The following is a 21866-nucleotide window of genomic DNA, read 5'->3' as shown; positions in this document are numbered from 1 at the left end:
CTCCTCTGATTTCTGTCTAATTAGTCGGTGTTCACAACTGGCCCATAGCTAAGAGGCACTATTAGGGCAGCTCTCTGGCTGTTATATGATTTGTGCTATTTTCAAAGATTGTAATACATTAGTGATAGCGGTGGGCAGTCTATATCTTGCCACAGACAACTTCTGGGTAGGTAGACATGACTCCCATCAATGAGCATGGCACCCCCAGGTTAAACCTTTAATACCCAATATAATAGAGCCAAGAGAGGCAGGACAAAATGCAGATATTTTTTCAAAGTAGAGGAGAACACCTCAACAGAAGCCTTTTCTTGTCCTTGAAGCTGTTTTGTTTGTTTTCATTTAGATGGAGGCCAAACCTATTATTGACAAATATTATGATTCATGGTTACATTTAAGTCCTATATTTCAGGGAAATTTTAGCTACTGTAATTTAATTTAACATTTGTTGATAGAGTTTTATCATGCCCCAGGCACTGATGAATCAGACCAGGTTGCTGATTCCCCTGAGAAGGTCACAGTCTAGGTGAGAGGCAAAGATGTCAACAGACTGGCACCACACAGTGTGTGCAGCAAACATCTGTGTGATTCCCTTGCCTGGCAGCCTTTTCTCCTTGTTCTAGGAGAGCACCTCAATTTAGCTTTGAGGAATGACCCCTCTCTCTGGCTTTGACCATATGTTTCAAGTGGAGCTTACCCCACCTTTCTCTCCCCAGCTCCAGATGGGCATGCCACTTATGTCTGGCCAAGGTGAATAGTGCCTCCCCTAGACTACAGTGGTTGCTAGAGTGATGTACTATAACCCAACATGGTGGGGCCAAGCCTGGACCTCTGCTGGAACTAATGGGAGGAAAGTACACCATTTCCACTAGCATTGCCAGAATGGGTTGAATGGTATCCTCCCAGAAGATATGTCCAACTGGAACTTAGGATGTGGCCTTATTAGGATTAAGTATCCTTGCATATCTAATTAAGAAAGGAAACTCAAGATGAGATCATTATGGATTAAAGTGAGCCCTATATCCAATGACAAGTGTTGTTATAAGAAATAGAAAAGAAGACACAAACACATAGAAAGGCAATGTAACAAGGGAGACAGAGATTACAGTTATGCAGCCGCAAGCCAAGGAAAGCCAAGAATTGCTGGCAGCCACCAAAAGCTTGGAGAGCAGCATGGAATGGATTATCCCTCAGAGCCTCCAGAAGGAGCCAACTCTGCCAACACCTTGATTTCCAACTTCTGGATCCACAACTGTAGGAGAATAAATTTCTGTTGTTTTAAGCCATATTGTGTATGGTAATTTGTTAAGGCAGCTCTAGGAAACTAATACAATTGCTAAGCTGGCAGTATGTAAGCCCACAGCTGCTGGTGGCCATCTTCCCACCACATGGAAGAAACCTGAAGATAAAGCCAACACAAAAGAAAGCAGAGCCCAGAGCTGGAACTCGTTCCTGTTGACTTCATTTTAAAACGTGGAGCTAAGCCTACCTGAAGTCAGATTTACTCCTAGACTTTTTAAGTTTCTGAACCCCAAATTCCCTCATTGGTTTGAGTCTAGACTGAGACAGTGAAATAAATGCTCTCTTCACTAAAGATGTGTACAAAGGGTTGCAATTTCAGAAAAGAGCTGAACTAACACTGCTTAAGGGAATCCAGGAAGGTTTCCCTAAGTATCTTAATGCTGGGTCCTAAAGAATGAAAATAGCTGCAGGAAGACACTGGGGATGCAGCATTTCCAGAAAATAGAAGAGAATCCACACAGGGACATTAGAAAATGTTCAGGTCATAAGGTGTGGCATGAAACACAGTGAGTGAGGGGAGAGAGAAGGAAAGGTAAGAAATTAGGCCATTTGAAGATCATTGGCTCTTTGTTCTCCCTGCAGCTTGGCAAGGCAAAGATGGGAGACACAACTACAGAAATCAAAGTCTGCAACCTCAAAAAAGAAATAGCAAGTGGTAGGAAAAAGAACATGAACTTTGGAGTCAGAGAACCCTGGGTTTATATCCTGTGCTACCACTTACTAAGTAGGCTATCTTGGACTATTACATACTTCTCTGAGCCTTGGTTTTCCCATCTATGAAATAGGTATAATATACACTTTGTGGCATAGTGAAAATTCAATTAAATGACATGTAAAGTAAGCACTCATAAATATTAGTTCCTTCTCCTTTCAGTGAATTATCTAAGGAGAGTCTTGGATTTGGGGACAATAAGATGGGGTGGAGGCAGTGTGCAAGAGAGGCTCCACTTTCCATTGAAGCTTTATTGAGACTTTGGTACACAAATATTCACATTTAATATATATGATGCATGTTGGAATTTGCAAATAAAAAGTCATTAGGTCAAATCATAATTTTGTATACTCTAAATAAAAGATGCACTAAGCCTAATTTTCCAGACCAAATTGTCAAATCACCCATTACTATGACCCTTGACTATGTGGACCCAGGAGTGTTTCCAGAATCACCACTGTATTACAAGAGCATAAAAATGTTCAGAAAACTGCATAATGATTAATGAGTCTTAAAATGAATCAGTAATATGAGTAAAAGAGCAACAAGAAATATGAATTAAGAGGAAAATGTTTGAAACTATTAACAAGAACATTCTAAATTTCAGGTTCTTCTAGCACTCAGGAAAAATAGCAATAAAGATCTCTTAATGGATTTTGTTTTTGTTTTTTTAAAGACAATAGCAACCTGAGGGACACTTACCTCCTTGTTCTTTTTCACTTAAGTATTAGTTGAAGTGAAATTTTGTCAGGAAATAATTCACTTGACTTCCCGCCACAGAAATATCCTTTTAAGGGAGCCACAAGGTCATCTGGGACACCCATCCCAATTTCAGTTCTCCAGAACACACCCTGATGCTGGCCAACATGTCTCAAAGGACTTTTGTTTCAATGGCTTAATTCCCTATAGAAGCAAGCCACCTCATTCCCCCCAGGCCTGGGACTTCGACTCTACTGGTACCTAAGCCATTTCACACATATCCCTGCCTTTACCCCCACCACTTTAGTCCAAGCCAACCTCAGGCCTTGCCTGCAATAAATTTCTAATTCATCTTTGGCTTCTGTCTTGCCCTGCAATCCAGTTTCTACACATGATCCCCTTAAAATTTCAATTATACCATGCCATCCTCCAAATCATGCCTTCAAAGGTTTTCCAATGCTTGAGAATAAAATCCACATATCCTGCCATGGTCTCCAAAAACAGTCAACCACACCCTTGACTGATATTTATCTCATGAGCTGCTACTCGTTTCCTTGCTGGGTTCTAGCTACACCAGCTTCCCAGATATCTCACAAATAAACTATAAATGTGCATTTGCTTCTTTCTTAATAAGACACAATTTATAATTATTATCTTGAATTTATAATTATTAGCTTGTTTACTGGTTTCCTTTTAAGATCAATCTCTTTACTAGAATCTAAGCCCCTTAAAGCCAGAGACCAGATATGTGAATTCCCAGCACCTAGCATAGTCCTTGAAACCTCATATTGGCTCCAACCATTTGTAAAATGAATCATGAATAAACAAGCTCCCCAGGGCCCAAAGTCATGGCTCTAAATACTAGAATTCATATTTAGGACATCTTACAGTCATAAATTATGCCATACACTTACATACCTAGAACACTCAAAGGCAGTTGAAAGAGGAGCAATATATTCAACATATTCTGATGTTGCATCTGCCCTATTTGTCATACCTCACAGAGCTTTGGGCCTTAACTCAACTTTGCCCCACCAGAACCGCTGTCCGGTTCTGGTTCTCAGAATCAAATTTATCAATCTTGGCATCAGACCTGCTGTCATCTACCTAAGCTACTGCTTCTGTTTCCCAACTTAAAACTGGCTTTAACTCTGGCTTCCTAGTTCTCCTTCCTTCCCATGAAATTTCCTGTTGTAGACCTAATCTTGAGCCCCAGACTCCAAGTCTCCCAAGTGCCAGCAGATAGGATGTGATGCTGAATCCTGACCTTGGGGAAGGCCCATCCCCTCCCATGTGGATGGCTAGCCTGTCCATATACCTATGGCCTCCAAACTACCTCCTTCCTGATATCCTGTCACCAGGATACACTCACCTGCCATGTGCTCATTTATCTATTCATTCGACAAGCATTCTCAGAGTAACTTCTAGACCCTGCAACTATAGTACTATACAAAGATAAATAAGGTATACTCTCTACCTCTGAAGGAAGGCAAAGAAGTAATTAAAATACAAAGTGGTATGATATCTATCTGTTAGGTATCTAGAAACTGACCAAGTGTTCATAGTTGCCCACTTCTCACCTTCTACTTTGTCTTGACAAAACATAGGCCAGGCTTCTCTCCTTCCTACATACCCCTGAGCTTTATCTGCCCCCAAATCTGAGCAAGCACTGAAAAACGGAACATGTCCCCTCATTAGCTTCTCCTGGGAATCAGCTGACCACAGCAGGACCCTTTCCCATCAGCCCTCACTGGTCATTTCTCCTTTGCTTACCCAAACTTCCCTTTAAAATTTTCCATTAAGCTTTTGCTTATTCCTCTCTACCCTGTAAAAGCAAAGACTTTTTCTACTTTTAAAATAGGGGCATTCTCTATTGCAATAGTCTTTCTTCTGAAGTCTCTCCTTATCTATGTCTGGATTCATTTTTATTCCACAGAATACAGAGAAAAGAACCCAAACTTCACTGGGAGGAGGAGAGGGATATCAGAGAAGACTTCCAGGAAAGAACCTGAGAACATTGTCAGAACAAGGAAACATTAACCAGACCAATGTAAGGAAGGCAGGAATCCCAGGCATGCCACACAGCAGGAAGTTCACATTATTCATCTGGAACCATAATTTCTTGATCCATGTTCTGCATGCCTGAATGGCATTCACCCTACCCACATCTGGCGTTACTCCTGAACATCTGTCCCCAGTGAACGGGCCTGTCTCCTTCCTTTGTCCAAGTCTATCCCTCTTCCTACCTACACAAAACATACACATGTGTGTTTTTTCCTCCAAACACATGTCCCTTCCCTCCCAGCATGCTATGGAAACCTGAAGAACACTGAAGGGATCTAGTTATTGATATAACAGACTCAGGCCCGCTCTCATCATTTTCATGGACCCCCAGCCCCAAGCATCTCACACTGTTTTTGGCTTAGGCTGAGTTCCCAGAGCCTAGAGATAGGAGACTAAAAGGACATGAGAAATGTAAAGACAGTAATCTTGACTAGAAATCCTACAAAGGCAGGAACCAGGTCTGACTGGTCCAGGGCCATATCCCTAACCTCCTAGAACAGGGCCCACACACATAGTAGATGCCCAAGTATTTATTGAATAAATTGCCATATCAGCTTACATAAATAGTTCCATCTAACGTAGGATTCCTTCTGGCAATAGCATCACGCATCATTTTGAAACGGAACACAGTGGTTGCCCTTCACGATATCAAACACAAAAGGCTGGCAATGTACTCTGTACATCCCATTTTCCCTTAATAGTCCATTATGCTCATGCCAGCCATGATACATGATGCAAATGTGGCCCCAGAGTCACATGGCCCTAAGTACCACAGTCTTGGAAGTGTATCTGAACTGCTACAAGAGGCTTTTTTTTTCCTCTTTCAATGCCACAATGCCAGAAGATATGTTTAAATCATTACTTAAAATTCCTTTCCCGACCAAGCCTCTTCCCAGAGCTGTTAACAAGAAACAAAATGTGCTGACTTGAGTTTTACTTTCTCTCTTTTCCCCTGCCTTCCCCCTGTGGGGCCCCCAGTGAGTCATGAAATGACTCTGGTCAGGTAACATTGAAAGAAGCGAAGAAAGAAGCCCAGTATCTGTCAACAATGCAGATGTTAGAGAACAAAGACTGTGCAGCACAGTTTTGCCAAGGGACACAACCCCTGAAATAATTGGCACCTATTTCAATAAACTATTCATTTCATAGCCTTCTGATTGTACTATTCTTGAGCCATTTATTTTCAAGGAAACCATAATTATTGCTTAGTTGATAAGTTATAAAGTAAACTGGGAAAACACACTCCTAATTCTCAGGCTAACTCTTTCAGGCCTTCAAAAATGACATAAATAGATTCTGATGTTGTTTCATATCTGCAGAAGGGTGTTTTTATATTATGTTCTTCTATCGACACAGTAAAGTGCAAATTGCATCTTAAAGCTCCCATCTAGTGCCGGAGTTTCCAAGCAGAATGGCTTTAATGAGAAAATGACTTTGGAAAAGGAAACAAAAGAATGTGATTTTGTTAGGGCTAGGCAAAGGAGGAGAAGCACACTCTTGCCATGACTTGGGCATTCAGTTTTGAGGCATGTAGAGACCAGCTGGCAAGGACAAGGGGAAACAAGGCTAGCTAACCTGATTACAGAAGCTGATGCCTCAGGAGAAACTTGAGTAGCCCAAAGCCCAGTATCCATCCAAAGGACCAGGTCAAATGTGGGCTCAATTCAGAAAGAACTCCATAAATTCAGCAGCTATCGTTGGTGTTATGAATTGAATTGTGTCTCCCAACTTTCATTTATTTTCATTGCAGTTGTAATTAAGTAAGGGTCATTGCAAATGTGGTTAAGATGAGATCATAATCATATGAGGTCACCCAATATGAAGTCATATTGGATTAGGGTGGGCCCCTAATCCTATACAACTGGTGTCCTTATAGAAAGGGGAAATTTGGACACACACACACACACACACACACACACACACACACACACAGAGTGTATGCCATATGAAGATGCAAGCAAAGATCAGAATGATATGCCAACATGCTAAGGAACAGTAAAGATTGCTAGCAAACCATCAGAAGCTAGGGGAGAGGGATGGACCAAATACTCCTTTCCGATACTCTAAAGGAACCACCCCTGCAGATACCTTGATCTAGGACTTCTAGCCTCCAGACCAGAAGACAATAGATTGATGTTGTTTAAGCCACCCAGTCTGTTATACTTTGCTGCAGTAGCTCCAGAAAACTAATATAATCAGTGATGAGAGTTAGGTAACAGGAAAAAATAACTCAAAAGAGGGACCACACTGTTGATATGACAGATTCTGGCCCTTTTCAATCATTTGCCTGGGAATCTCTGAAAAAGAACCTTAAACCATCATTTGAGGCTAAGTTCCCTTATTCTAGTGATGTGACACTAAAAGAATGTGAGAAATGTAAAAGTAACAAGCTAGAGAGGGTCAGGACCCCAGCACATAGCAGGGGCTCACTCCATAGGCAGGGCTATCCTCAATGGCTTTGTGCAGAGTCACACCTCAGCAGCTGGGCGAGAATACAGGCAGGACTGAACACCTCCAACCAGTCAGATGAAAGAGTTGACAAGGAGTTGGCAGTGTGTCATGACCCAAACCTCAGAGTCCAGAGTCTGGGGCAGAGCCCCAGTCCCAAGGATCCAGAGCGTGAATCAAGGATAGGACAACACTATAAGTTTGCAGTGACCTAGAGACAGGCTCAGGGCTCACCCCAGGACCACCACCAGGGTCCATCATGGCCAAAACATTATAAAGCCTGTATGCTTGTGGGCTGAGGCTGAGGACAAACTGTTGGCCCTTCGGTTCAGACTCAGGAACTGAACAAAAATGAAAACACTACCAAAGGCATAGGTGATGCTGGGTAGGAGAGATCAAGGAGAAGAAGAGCTAACAGGAGAAGGCAAGTCATCAATGGATACATCTAAGTAATCATCAGTAGATCAAGAAATAAAAATTGTCAAAAACTATATGCATTTTATACATATTAAACATCTCACAAATACACACAACATTCATTGCAAAGTTGGTATCATAGTCTACATTCAATTTTTTGTGCTGCCTGTTTCATGGGAAACTATGCTTCTGTTGAAGTTATCTAACTTCATTTCACTTCACATCACATGGTGTCCTAACTTTCTTGGAGCTTGGGGTCCACAGACTGCCACCCTCTGCTATGTTACACAAGGTCTTTTTGTTACATGAACTGCAGGACACCCTCTTTTGGGCCCTGTGTTCTTGGGCAATGCCTGTAAATGATGCCTCTGTGAAGGCAATGATCACATCCATTTGTAATTGTTTGTTTGCTTGTCTGAATCCTCTGATACACAGTGTCCAGCATGGAAGCAGAAGCCATGATTCATCTCTGTATCCTGAAAGCTTAGCGCAAGTGTGACCTGACACAGGGTGTGTGCACAATAAATGCAGGCTGAAGAGACTAATGTGTAGGTTGAAAAAGAAAGAGGAATGAGCAGTGTTCCAATGCTGATATTTAATTAATTCATGCATTCAACTAGTGCCAACACTATTGTAGGTAACATATTAGGCCAAAAAAATAATAGTAAGATTGGTCACTGCCAGGAGGTACAAAGCAAGATTCAAGAATAAGGAGTACTGGTTGCCTTTAATTGAACACTTACTTGGACCTCACTGTGCCTTATTTGTTCATTGAGCAAAATGGACATAGGCTCAGGGCAATAAGACCACTCTCAGGTCACCTACTGTTGAGAATGAGTTCCTAACACAATACAAGCTGACAGTTATTGAGCATTTACCATGTGCCACACGTTGTTATGATCTCATTCACATCTTGTACAGTTGTTAAACCCATTCCACAGATGAAAAATTGGGGCACAACAAGATGAAGTTACCCAAGGTCTCACAGCTAGGATGTGAAAAATCTGGAACTCAAACCAAGAGCGAAAGAAGCATTTAATCACTCCCTAGCACTGTCTGTCCTAAGGGACTGGGTGTGGTCTGTACCTACAAATTATAGGCTTTGGTATTTGCCAATAAGAAAATATTAAATTCTGAGTGGCTTAACAGTATGGAAGCCCCTTAAGTTTCCCATATAGGTTACACATCAGCAAAGAAAATGTATAAGCCATTATTGGAAACATCTCTGCCTTTCAGTTCCCAGAGCCTGAGCAAGTCTGAGCTCTAGGTTCACAAAACCAACACGACAATGAATATGGTAACATGGACACTCAACAGGAATTCCTGAAGCATCAGTTATGTTCCAGGCCCTCTGCTGGATATGGAGGGGTGGGGGAGGGTGGTCCTTCCCCTGAGAAAAGCACAATTTAGCAGAAGACAAACAGAGAAATTGCCATTATGGTCAGAGCACCAAGTGATGCCATAGGGACCCACAGGGGCAAATCAACAGAGAAACTGGCATTATGGTCAGAGTGCCAAGTGGTGCCACAGGGACCCACAGGAGCAAATTGCTGAGGACGAGGCAAGATATTCCAAACTTATCCTGGTATCTCAACCCTTCTAAGTGGCAACTAAACAACCAGACCCAAGCAAAGACAACTGCCAGGTGACACAATAATTAATATTGTGACAGGAGTAGCAAGAATAAGACTCAGGGTAGAAGACTTACATGGTGGTTGTGAGGAACTAATAAAGAGAACAGAGAGGAAAAGCTACACAAAAGCCTCCTATATTTCTTTTTTTTTTTTTAAGTAGGCTCCACACCTATGCAGGGCTTGAGCTTACAACCCTCAGATTAAGAATCAACATGCTCTACTGACTGAGCCAGCCAGGCACCCCAACAAAATCCTCCTTTCTGATCTTCCCGGTCTCTCAGGAAGCATATGAATAAGCTTGAGGGTGATTAACCAATCAAGCCAAGCCCTCTCTGGCTATTTATCCTACACACCAGGCAATACATCTACCACTCTCATAATATATAGGTTTGCCACACATTGGGGAAAAAAAATCCATATTATCCCCATTCCTTTCACCAGTAACACCTGATATTAAATAGCGTGTTAGAGTTTATGAATAGCATTCACAAGTATTATATCATTTGATGACCACTGAGAAGAGGGCACCCATTTTTCAGACAAGAAAATTAATCCTCAAACAAAGTCTCATAATTGAAAAAGACAGATTTAAACAAGTTCTTAACTCCAAGGTGGGTTCCACTACATAAAACTGCCAGTGTTTACTAAACACTCAACTACAGCATCAGAACCAGAGGTTTGAAAGAGCTTATCAAATGTTATTTGCTATTTCACATTAACAGCAGCTGCTGCTAGTTAGCAGTTCCTAAGCCCTAAATATTAAGAAAGGCCAGGGTGAAGAACAGCTTTGAAATGATGCTCTATTTGATCAGGTTTTGCAGGAATTGTTAAAATCATATACACTTTCTCTGGATCCCTATAAAGCTTCTGCAGGATCACTGCACCTGCAGTTCCAATTTACAATTTCCTCAGCCCTCCTTTGAAGTTATTCTTGCCAATTACCTGGTGTTAATATTAATTAAATATGATTTGCAACTTGAAATGTGGTGTTATCAATGGAACTCAGCTGTAGGAATATAAAGTAAAGTTTTCAATTGAATTTAAATGTTTCCTTTCATTCATAGTATTTTACAACATTAATACTTCTGTCAAATTGATTTTTGCCTGCTGGAAGTCATTTTTCCAAAGCAATGAACATCTGAGGGAAAAAAGCTGCTCTTTATGTATTCCTTTCTTTCTGTCATTGAAAATACTTTGTTTTAATCTTGAAGTGAATCCATTTCAGCTAATAGAAACTTGGTTCTTGTTTATAATCCAAGAGGAAAAAGATGCTTTCTTTTAAAACACTACTGAGTTACTTTAAAAATATGATCAGCACTTTTCAATTGTATACTAGGAACGAAGTCTCCCTGAATTTATTGCTTGACCCCTGCCAAAAAATAAATCACTATTGGCAAGTGTCAGTCATTTTATATACAAAAAAAATTAATTAAATTGGTTTATTGCATTAACATTTCAAACAGATTGTGCCAGTCCAACAACCTCTGCAACCCCTTCCAATTCTGAGATTTTAAGATTCCAAACACATATCAGACAATAGTCAGAAGCTTCCAGCATTTGCAAATTAGAAAAAAAAAAAAGTCACGTATGGTAAAAGATTTGACAGAATCAGGTCTATTCTGCCCCTTGTAATGTGTGTGATGACGACTCACTAGCCTGTCACCTTCAATAAGCCATTCATAAACATGACTGATTAAAGGAGGGGTTTTGCCATACTGTAAAAATCCACAGTGAAAAGATATAATGCTTTCACAAATTCCTTTTATCTTCAAAGATAAAGCTTTACCTTTCTTGCCCCTTATAATGATAGTGGTAGCATTAACATTTATTATCCTGTCTTCTTTTTTAAAATAATATAATAAGACAAGTGAAAGCCTATCTAAAGACTCAAGGAAGTCATTTATGAAGTCACAAGCTGCAACTCCCAAAGTTTATGATGGAAAAATGTAAGAATATATTCTGAAAGCCTTTATTACAATATCAATGAAAACATCATATCAAATAATTAAAATAAGACAAAAGCTGAAAACTGTGGTCTTAACAACTAAGGGTGTGTAACACGGATGATGGATAAGTCTTAACAACCAGCAGCAGTGGAGCTATTCCCTTCCCTCAGGTCACAAGAGCCCAAAGGAGAAAATAAAAATCAATTAGGCCTAAAAGGACCCTCTAGATGTCCACAATTTTCTAGGTGCCACCAAAAGGACAGTACCTTGGAATTACACAGCAGGGAGGTTGAACAGCCAGTACACCACTGTACAGGGAGTGCCCCCTGTGATCCTACTAGAAAGTTCTTAACTACCTAGAAGCCTAGGAAAGCCACACTCTTAGATGCTACCACCTACCCCATTCTGGAACCCTGAATTATCTGTTAGATCATTCCATCCATCCAAGTAGTTGGGATAGGGAGAGTAAAATTGTATATAACATTCCAAAAGGAATTTCTGAACTGGTTTTATTATGGGCTACTCCATTAACCAAATTCTGTCTACTTAGCACCCCTCACATCCTCATTTCTAACCTACTGACCTCTTGGTCTACCTCCCATTCCTTTCACTGCAAGTTATCTCCCTAAGTATACCCATCTACACTATTACCCTCCTGTTATGGGTTTTAAATTGTGTCTCCCAACAACATATGATGAAATCCTAAACCCAGTACCTCAGAATGTTAACTGGAATGGAAAGTGAGCTCAAAATGGAAATAGAGTGATCCCAAATGCAATTAAGATGAAGCCATACTGGAGTAGGGTGGACCTTTAATCCAATATGATGGGCATCCTTATAAGAAGATAAGACATAGAGACAGGAACAAGAAAGGGGAAGCTTGTGATATGATGATGGAGGCAGAGATTGGAGTGATGCCTCTATGAGCCAGTGAACACCAAGGATTACTAGCAAAAACTAGAAGCTACAAGAGGTAAGGCAGGATTCTCCCCTACAGTTTTCAGAAGTAGCATGGCCCTGCTAACATTTTGATTTCAGATTTCTAGTCTCCAGAACTGTGAGACAATACATTCCTGTTGTTTTAAGCCATCTAGTTCATGGTAATTTGTTATGGCAGCCCTGGGGAACTAATGCACCCCCCTCTCAAGGACACTCCTTGATTCTCTGTCATTGTACCATACGTGTTCAGCTATGCCCACTGGCAAAAGTTCTTATTCTCGTATGAAAATCTGCCCAATATCCTTGAATTTTTCCTCAAGAATCCCTACCATCTCCCATCATGGAAATCTTCTTCAAAGGAGACTGAGAGTCCCCCAATAGCTACAAACCTAACAAGAGAAGAGATTCTATTATACTCTTAGATTTGCTAAGTCTAGGCCATTATTCCCATACTTTTTTCCCCCATTTATACCAATTCCCTAGCTTTACTGAATGTAATTGACAAATGAAAATTTTGAAATATGTATATACTGTGAAGTGATTACCACAATCAAGCTAATTAACATGTCCATTACCTCATATGGTTACTATTTATGTGTGTGTGTGCGCACGTGTGTGTGTGTGTGTGCGCGCGTATGGTGAAAACACTTAAGATCAACTCTCTTAGCAAGTATACAAACCAGTATTGTTAACTATGGTTACCATTCTATACACTACATCTCCAGAACTTACTCATCTGGCACAAATGAAAGTTTGTACCCTTTGGCCAACATCTTCCCATTTTTCCTACTCTCCAACCCCTAGCAACCACTATTCTACTCTCTGCTTTTATGAATTTGACTTTTTCTGATTCCACATATAAGTGAGATCAAGCACTGTTTGTCTTTCTGTATCTGACTATTTCACTTACCATAGTGTCCTCTAAGTTCATCTATGTTGTGCCAAATGGCAAGCTTTCTTTCTTTTTTAAGGCTCAATAATATTACCCTTATATTTTTTTCTTTATCCCTTCATCCATCAATAGACAACTCAGGTTTCTCCATATCTTGGTTATTATGACTAGTGCTACAATGACTATGAGAGTAGGTACCTCTTTGACATACTGATTTCTTTTTTTTTTTCAGATATATATCCAGAAGTAGGAGTTTTAGATCATATAGTAGTCCTATTTTTAATTTTGGATTATTTTCCACAACAACTGCACTAATATACATTCCTACCAATAATGTACAAGGGTTCCCTTTTCTCTGTATCTTTACCAACTCTTAGTATCACATACCTCTCTCTTTCTCTCTCAAAAATAAAGATTAAAAAAATTTTTTTAATAATAAATGTTGTGAGGGGGCGCCTGGGTGGCGCAGTCGGTTAAGCGTCCGACTTCAGCCAGGTCACGATCTCGCGGTCCGTGAGTTCGAGCCCCGCATCAGGCTCTGGGCTGATGGCTCGGAGCCTGGAGCCTGTTTCCGATTCTGTGTCTCCCTCTCTCTCTGCCCCTCCCCCGTTCATACTCTGTCTCTCTCTGTCCCAAAAATAAATTAAAAACGTTGAAAAAAAATTAAAAAATAATAATAATAATAATAATAATAAATGTTGTGAGAATGAGCTCTGGGCCTACATCTCAGTTCCTTCCTAAGCTCTAGACAAATGTTCTTTGTTGTTTTTCTCCAAAAAGATACGTGTTGTGCCTACAATTTATTGTATTTATTCCCATCCTATCCCAAGTCAACTTCTCCATTTTACTGATTCTTTTCTATTTATGGTATTTGCATTCTCCCAATTGCCCAGGTTCAGAATTTCAAGTTCAACTTTAATTTTTTTCTTACCCTCAAGCTCTACTTCCAATCAATGGCTAAGTTCCATAGACCCCATGTCACAAATGTCTCCCAGTCTGTTATCTCTTCCATTTCCATTATCATTGCCCTATATCAAGTCAAGACTGATATTGCACAGTCCTCTCAACTGGTCTCCCCATCTTCCATTTCCCATTAATACAATCTTAAATACACATTCTGATACATCACTCTCTCCTTAGCAGTTTCCTTCATTGCCTAGAAAATAAAGAATAAAATTACCTCTCTATGAGATGAAATACTCAATTATGTGTCCATGTCAAGCTTTCCAATTTTGTATCCCATGCTTCATGATAAAAACCACACTCCAATCAAATTGTGCTATTTGCTGATCTCAAATGTTTTTTGCCTTCCCCTCTCCATAAAAAAATTCTACAGTCAGGAATGCCTTGGGCTGAGACTATAACAGCTAGGACATCAACGGACTACTTGTCTTTATTTTATTAAGTAACTCCTGTCACGCTCCCCTTAGAAGGATCTTGGCTAGATAAGAGCCATCACAGATGTCTGTGTTCATGACCATCATTCACTCATTTTCTTCACTCTTGGAGATTCACAGATACCTCCCCCAAGGCTCCGATTTGTTAAAATGAAAAATATTCTAATCAAACCATACAAGCAATTTATCACTAAACAGATTTTCATTTCACTATCATTCCATTATGAGCTGTCTGAATTAATAAGATAGGAAACACTGGAAGCCCCAATTTACACTGAAATTTCTTAGCAATCAATGTTTCTAAAGAGAGAAATTCTGAACAGCAGAGTAAAGGAAAATTTATGAGTTGGGAAAATATATAATTTTATTAATAGGCAGACACTCCACCAAATGAATTTATACATCTCCTTCTCAGTCAAGATACTACGATTTTTAAAAACACACTACTAACATGGTGACAGAAATGTCACCAATGTTGTAGTAAGAGAAGCGAATGTTACAGAACTAATGAATTTCCATCAGAGTCATCAGATCATTTCAGAATGGGTTAAGTTGCTACCATTTGCTATTCCCATTAATATCATTGTCATGTAAAAGGTTTAATTTTCAGCTATTTTTGTTCTAGATAAAAATCTTTGTCATTAAAATGAGGGATGATTTTGATATTTAATATATTCCATGGCATACTCTAGTGTGGTACTAATTTGGCCTTTTCAGTATTCTGCATATTAATTGACAATCCAGCCCTCCTCCATTCCCCAGATAAGTGAGTGTTGAAATAGAATGGACAACCAATCAAGTCACAGAATACTGAAAGGATCGATATAGAAGAAATGTGTTGCTCTAATCAGGAGCACACACAAGGCACTAAAATTATTTTCTCCCATACTAATGACTAAGATAGAAACAGGAATAATGAACGTACCATCTGAATCCTTTTATGTGACAGTATTACCAAAGTATAGCAATGCTCCCCAAAAGTGAAAACTAAGTATTTCTTTTTTTAGTCAAAAGAATAAAACTGCGATCTCACTTAACTTTTAGAACAATGCATTTTATCAGATTCTGCAACAACTGGCAAATTATGTCCTGTATTGAATTTTTCATAGCAATCTGTTTCATGCACAGAAAATGTGACCTGTAGTTGAAGAATGTACAGGATCATTGCAAAAAATATATCATTCCAATACATACTCTATTAGTTTCCTTCTCTTGTAGAATTATCACTCTGGTCGTACTGAAATCAGCTGCTTAAATAATGCATTAACCCTGCTTCCAGAAGCTGTTGTTTTCATTTGAGTGGGCATTTCCTCTAAAGATAAACTTGGGATTCTAGTCCAAGAAGATAATATAATTTGTCATCATTTGAAGTTCAATTGAATGCTTGAATCATTTTTATAGCAATAACGACATAATTTAAAATTTCACAGAAAAAGATTATGGTATCATGGACACTAACAACAGGTGTGGACAGTTCTCTGATTTTTTTTTTTTTTTTTTTAAATTTTTTTTTTTCAACGTTTTTTATTTATTTTTGGGACAGAGAGAAACAGAGCATGAACGGGGGAGGGGCAGAGAGAGAGGGAGACACAGAATCGGAAACAGGCTCCAGGCTCCGAGCCATCAGCCCAGAGCCTGACGCGGGGCTCGAACTCACAGACCGCGAGATCGTGACCTGGCTGAAGTCGGACGCTTAACCGACTGCGCCACCCAGGCGCCCCGACAGTTCTCTGATTAAATCAATTAACCCAATCTGTCCAACAGCACCAGGCCTTTTCTACATTTTCTGCAATAGCACAACTCTGGGACAAATGTTAAACACACTAACCATTGTGTATAATAAACTCTCATGCCTTATTATATGCAGAAGAACAGATCCCAGCTATCTTCACGTCTTTCCAGAGAAACCTTATTCCAATAATATAACTTTAGACTCTGCCCTTACTAATTCTAGATAAGCCCAAATCACTTCCATGGTCTTTTCCTGAGCTGAAGTCTCCAAGAAAGACAACGAATTATCAATATAATTTCTTCCTTCAAACTCTCAAAAACAGTTACTCAAAAACAGCTGGGGGCACTTTAATTTTTCCACAAAATTTTGTTAGTACTCTCATAGAAAAACACCTACATTTTATTCAGTAATTCTCAATAAGAATGATAGTATTTTTTTTCAATATATGAAATTTATTGTCAAATTGGTTTCCATACAACACCCAGTGCTCATCCCAAAAGGTGCCCTCCTCAATACCCATCACCCACCCTCCCCGCCCTCCCACCCCCCATCAACCCTCAGTTTGTTCTCAGTTTTTAAGAGTCTCTTATGCTTTGGCTCTCTCCCACTCTAGCCTCTTTTTTTTTCTTCCCCTCCCCCATGGGTTTCTGTTAAGTTTCTCAGGATCCACATAAGAGTGAAAACATATGGTATCTGTCTTTCTCTGTATGGCTTATTTCACTTAGCATAACACTCTCCAGTTCCATCCACGTTGCTACAAAGGGCCATATTTCATTCTTTCTCATTGCCATGTAGTTCTCCATTGTGTATATAAACCACAATTTCTCTATCCATTCATCAGTTGATGGACATTTAGTCTCTTAAGAATGATAGTATTTTTAAGTAACAATATGTCTCCTTTCACCCACAAAGTTATATTGTTGACCAGTGAGCGGTAAGGTTTGTGCTCTAAGTTGTTTTTTGTTTGGTTCCAGTTTTTTCACATAATGGAATGGATTTACAACCTCGTGGCTAAACACACACGTAGTTAAATGCCTATAGAGATTTGGATAAGCACCTTGAAAAAAGCCCAGGACAGAGCTCTTCAGCACCTTGTTCTAACCAACGTTTTACATACTGCTCTTCATTCCAATGTAAGCTACAGAGTATAAGGTAGGAATAAAAATGCACAAAGTCAAATATGACAATAAGAATATTGCTGAAGTATAGCCTTGGGGGCTACTTCAGTATTGTTTTAAGATGATTACCAGTCTTAATCCCTCTAGTGTTGGATGTTAAATTCCACTGTCTTTTTTTTTTAATTTAATGACTTGCTAATGTAAACTTCCATCTAGAACAATCAAATAGTATGTCATTTATTCAAATTTACAGTGGCTCTCATGTGCCAGCAAACTCCCTTGTCAAAACAGACAACTTTTAAAAATGTTCGCCTGAGTCAGGAGCTCTACTTCCTAAATTAGCACCAAAGTGTCACCTTGATAGACCATGAACAACAAAATCATTTATAATAAACCCAACTTCCCCTGAGAGTGGACAGCCTAGGCCATGCATCTATAGGAGCTCTAATCATTTCATACAGATCAGAGAGCACTTAAAGATGCTCAGACTTCCACAGTCTGTCACCTCCAAGTATAATCATCTGATAAATATATGCTTACCAATCTCCCTTGAGATCTGAGTGAAGGCCTCCACACCACTCTCTCCATAGTTGCCCTCAGAAGCCAGTGTTGACACATAATTCCACCCCAGTGCTGTAACAATGTCCACCATGGCTTGCGCTTGGTAGGAGTCAGGCGGGACTACCCGAGAGAAGAAGTCATACCTGGTGTTATCACTTAGCTCTGGGGCTGTGGATGCATAGCTGATTTGAGGTATCTGCAAAACAAATGACAGATCATTTCAACCCATGAGGAACCCTGTCAAACAATGAGACTAAATAAGACACAACAGACTAAATAGCCAGTAACCTAAACATACCAGCTGGAAGCCAAAATACGGTTTTGTGACCACCAATTTAATTAGAAAGTATTATACAAATGTCTGTAGGATCACTTTCTTTCACAACACATTTCTAAACAGCAAGAATGAATTTAGTTTCGCTTCAGGTTCTGAAGCCAAAGCAAAACGTTTGTGTGCTTTCTGTTGCTTCTTTTTTACATCATAAATGATAAGTTCTGGTACAGAAATGCGGCCAAAATGAAGGTATAATACATACACATATCTGAAAGGTCACCTCTGAAATTGTCTTTGGCTTTAGGTCATAAAGGTTACATGACTACAAACAGAGAATTTAATAGACTTTTTTTTTTACACGTGATACCATTTCAGTCTTAAGATTATTGCTTTTGGTAAATTATTGTAAATATATAGTTTTGCAAGTTTATTCACTATTTACTGATATAATCATTGAGCATCACAAAAAGATTTGGGAATACCAACTGTGTATTTTCTAATAGAAAGATCTTTCCAGTTTCCCACTCAAACAAAATCACAAAACAGAAATCTATACTGTAATTTCTTTAGGAAAAGAGAATGTTTTCTGACATACACAGGGTGAACTGCCAGATTTTCAAAATTAGGAATCCTGTGTCATTCATCCTACATAAATTCAAAGTGAGTAACAAATTAACTACATGCCACAAATCTCCCCCCCAAAAAACTTGTAAAATATAACATTTACTCATATATCCAAGTGAGGACTTCTACTCTACCAATGAAAAGTGCTAGTATAGAAGAGCACATGGATGCTAAAGCAGCACAGTGGAAGGACATTCAGGCTAGATGGGGCACAGATGACACAAGAAATCTGGCAGACAATGAAGGGAAGGACATTTTAGCCACAAGGAACCACATGTCCAGAGGCATAGAGTCAAGAAAGGGCATGGTAGATTCCAGGAATTGCAGCGTTTCACACGGTGGGAATGCAGGATAGCAAGGGAGGAACACCAGGAAATAAAACAGCAAAGCTGGACAGATAAAGTGCTAGTCAGGTATGACAAAAAGTGTGGATTTTATCACAAAGGCATGGGGAAGCACAGAATGACTGTAACTAAGCTAGCGGTGGAATCAGATTTTTGTTTTAGAAAGTTCACCTGGCAGCAGTGGAGAGAGTGGCGGCCCTCAAACTTCAGCGTACACCTAGGTAGTCACATTCCAGCAAATTCTGACTTGGTATGTCTAGAGGTTTAGAAATCTGCATTTTACTATGCTCTCCAGAACAATCTAATGCAGGTGAGCCTACACTGTGCTTAGAGATAAATTAAAGGAAAGCCATGCTAAATGCAGGACAACCAGTTAGAAAGTATGTAAGTATGAAAGAAAGTATGAAAACTGAACTAAGGCAATGATGGAGAGGGGTGGGGAAGGGGGAGGGTGTAGAACCTGTAAGTATCTAAAAATCAAGTAGAAGTGTAGGTAATGAGGATAAATGTGGAATGACTCTTAGTTCCATGGCTTTGGTAACTGGGAAGATGATATTTGCTATTTACCAAGCTACACAGAAGAAGAGGAGATTTGGAAGACAAAAATGATGAGTTTAATTTTGTGTTTGCTTTTTTGGATCCTCCTATGATATGAATGAAAGCAACCAAAAAGTAGGCAATAATATTGAGGATATGAAGTTCAAGAGTCTTCAAGACTGGAGGTAAAGAATGGTGGGGGCGTAGTGAAGGAGGTAGTGAAAGCCATGACAGGGCATGGGATCACCCAATGAAAGTATGAAGGGTGAAAGAAGGGTTATTTGGGAGCATGAGCTATGTAACAGTGCATCTCACCACCCCTCTGCTGCCATACCGTAGTGTGAAAATTCAGAGGTCAAAATGACTCCAAGGTGCCCAATTCAGGTTGTTTGGTTAAAGACTCAGGTTTGACTAGTACATAAAGCAATTAACTGTGCTATCCATCAGATCCCGTAATTAACGTGAGTGCTAAGATGTCAAAAAGGCTGCAGTTCCATCTTCCCACATAGGGTTGCATAGTCTGGAATCTGTCACCCACCACACCCTGGCCAGATAATTCCCAGTCCACATGGAGGTTTTGACTCTCCTCTTGACATCCTTGAAAAGCCCTCAACATTTGAAAAACCTTTCATAGGTCTAGAGAGTCCTACTCCATACCAATGGCCAGTTAAGTAAAACTAAACTTTCCAAGATATAAAAGCCTCAGTTACCCAGGGAGCAGTTCGAACAATGTGCTTGGAGCTCTCCAGGGTGCTGCAAGATCCAATCAGCTTCTGTGTAACCTGTATCTATCTATACTGACTGTAACAATGATTTAGCCTATTTAACTCCCAATTCTGTCCGATCCTGTTCTGGTGGGATTATGTTAACTTGCTTATTAACATCGTGAGACCATAAAAAACAGTCTGACCTGCCTTCCTCCTACCCCTTTGCTTTCTCTGCTAGATACACTGGCCCTATCTTGGCAGACTGTTCCCTTGATTAGACTTTGTGCCTTTCTAGTACATGACTACTCAGCAAGGACACCCCTTCAAATCTCAAACTGAACACCAAATCTGGGCCCTTTTCACCTTTTATTGCCTGCTTATAAATAACCTTGGAAAGAGACAATGAAAGACTCGGTGAGATCTTTCTTTTACTGAATAAAACTTTCGCAAAGATCAGGAGCATGCGCATTTCTATGTTCTAATGAAAGAGATTCGGCAGCCTGACTTTCACTTTAGAAGGAATTCTGTGCACGTGTGAGAGAGTGTGTGTGTGTGTGTGTGTGTGTGTGTGTGTGTGTGTGTGTGTAGGAGGACATAGGGGAGCATTCTATAGCAAATTCTATAGCACTATACCATTTCCTTGTCCTATTTGGATATATACCCTAGTTGGGTATATAATAATCCTCCCACTTCCTCAGCTACTCAGAGTCCAGCAGTAAAATGACTTACACAACCCCCACCTGGCCTATAAGAATGAGCCACCCCTTTCTAAAAATGAGCACAAAGTGTGAAAATTGAGTGTTTGAAACCAAAACTAATTATCTCAAATTACTACCTTCAGTCAGTCACTTTCAGGGCTGTTTAATTAGCAGTCAGCATCATGTTTAGGATTAATTAAACAGGTGTAAAGGGTATATAAAATAAAAGTGCAGATAGAAAATGGTTGTTTGAATAATTAGGTAAAGGACTTTCTCCCCAAAGTCTTGAGGAGTTTTCTCTTTGCAGATCAATGTGTGTAAAAGTAATGTGAGAGTACATGTTTGATTTTCCACTTGTTCAATTTTGGCTATGTTGCAGTCTACAATAATAGACATCAGGACATACTGATCATATTTTAAGATAGCTTTTCATGTTGTCATGAAGTCACATCTCATTTTAATTTTATTGTGGTTGACCACTAAGCATTGCCTCATTAAACATTTTAATTTCTGTGCATTATTCTCAAATTAACCCCCTACTGACAACTGAAGTGAAAACTTTTTTTAAAACCTGGAATGTTACTTTTTCTTTTCCCTACACTAAATCTATCCTAATGAATCCCTTCACCCTGGAGTTTCATCTACTAGAAAAAAAAAAAAACAGTAAAAAACAAGTGGTGGGTGAGGGACAGAAGTAGAGAGATAAATGAGAAACAAAACAAGGAGAATGTACCAAGAAAACAGGGTGTTAGGGAAAGCATTCTGCATCAGCTCATTCTTTGGAAGAAAAACATCCTTCATGAGCCTCTGTTAACTCTCACTTG

General features: G+C 39.6%; 1 protein-coding gene across 7 annotated transcripts in view; it reads right to left on the bottom strand.

Annotated features, from left to right (window-relative positions):
• The window catches only part of GRM8 (glutamate metabotropic receptor 8), a 778872-nt gene that overhangs the window by 602622 nt on the left and 154384 nt on the right, over nucleotides 1-21866 (bottom strand). For all 7 annotated transcript variants that reach the window (XM_058724417.1, XM_058724415.1, XM_058724414.1 and 4 more), the window contains exon 3: nucleotides 17838-18054. In XM_058724417.1, the coding sequence (XP_058580400.1) occupies nucleotides 17838-18054 (217 nt within the window). The remainder of the gene's footprint in view (nucleotides 1-17837; nucleotides 18055-21866) is intronic.

This window comes from Neofelis nebulosa, chromosome 4 (genome assembly GCF_028018385.1).
Source record: "Neofelis nebulosa isolate mNeoNeb1 chromosome 4, mNeoNeb1.pri, whole genome shotgun sequence".
Classification (NCBI taxonomy): Eukaryota; Metazoa; Chordata; class Mammalia; order Carnivora; family Felidae; genus Neofelis; species Neofelis nebulosa.
The sequence above is the reverse complement of the archived record's forward strand: the minus strand, read 5'-3'. Positions and strand labels throughout refer to the sequence as shown.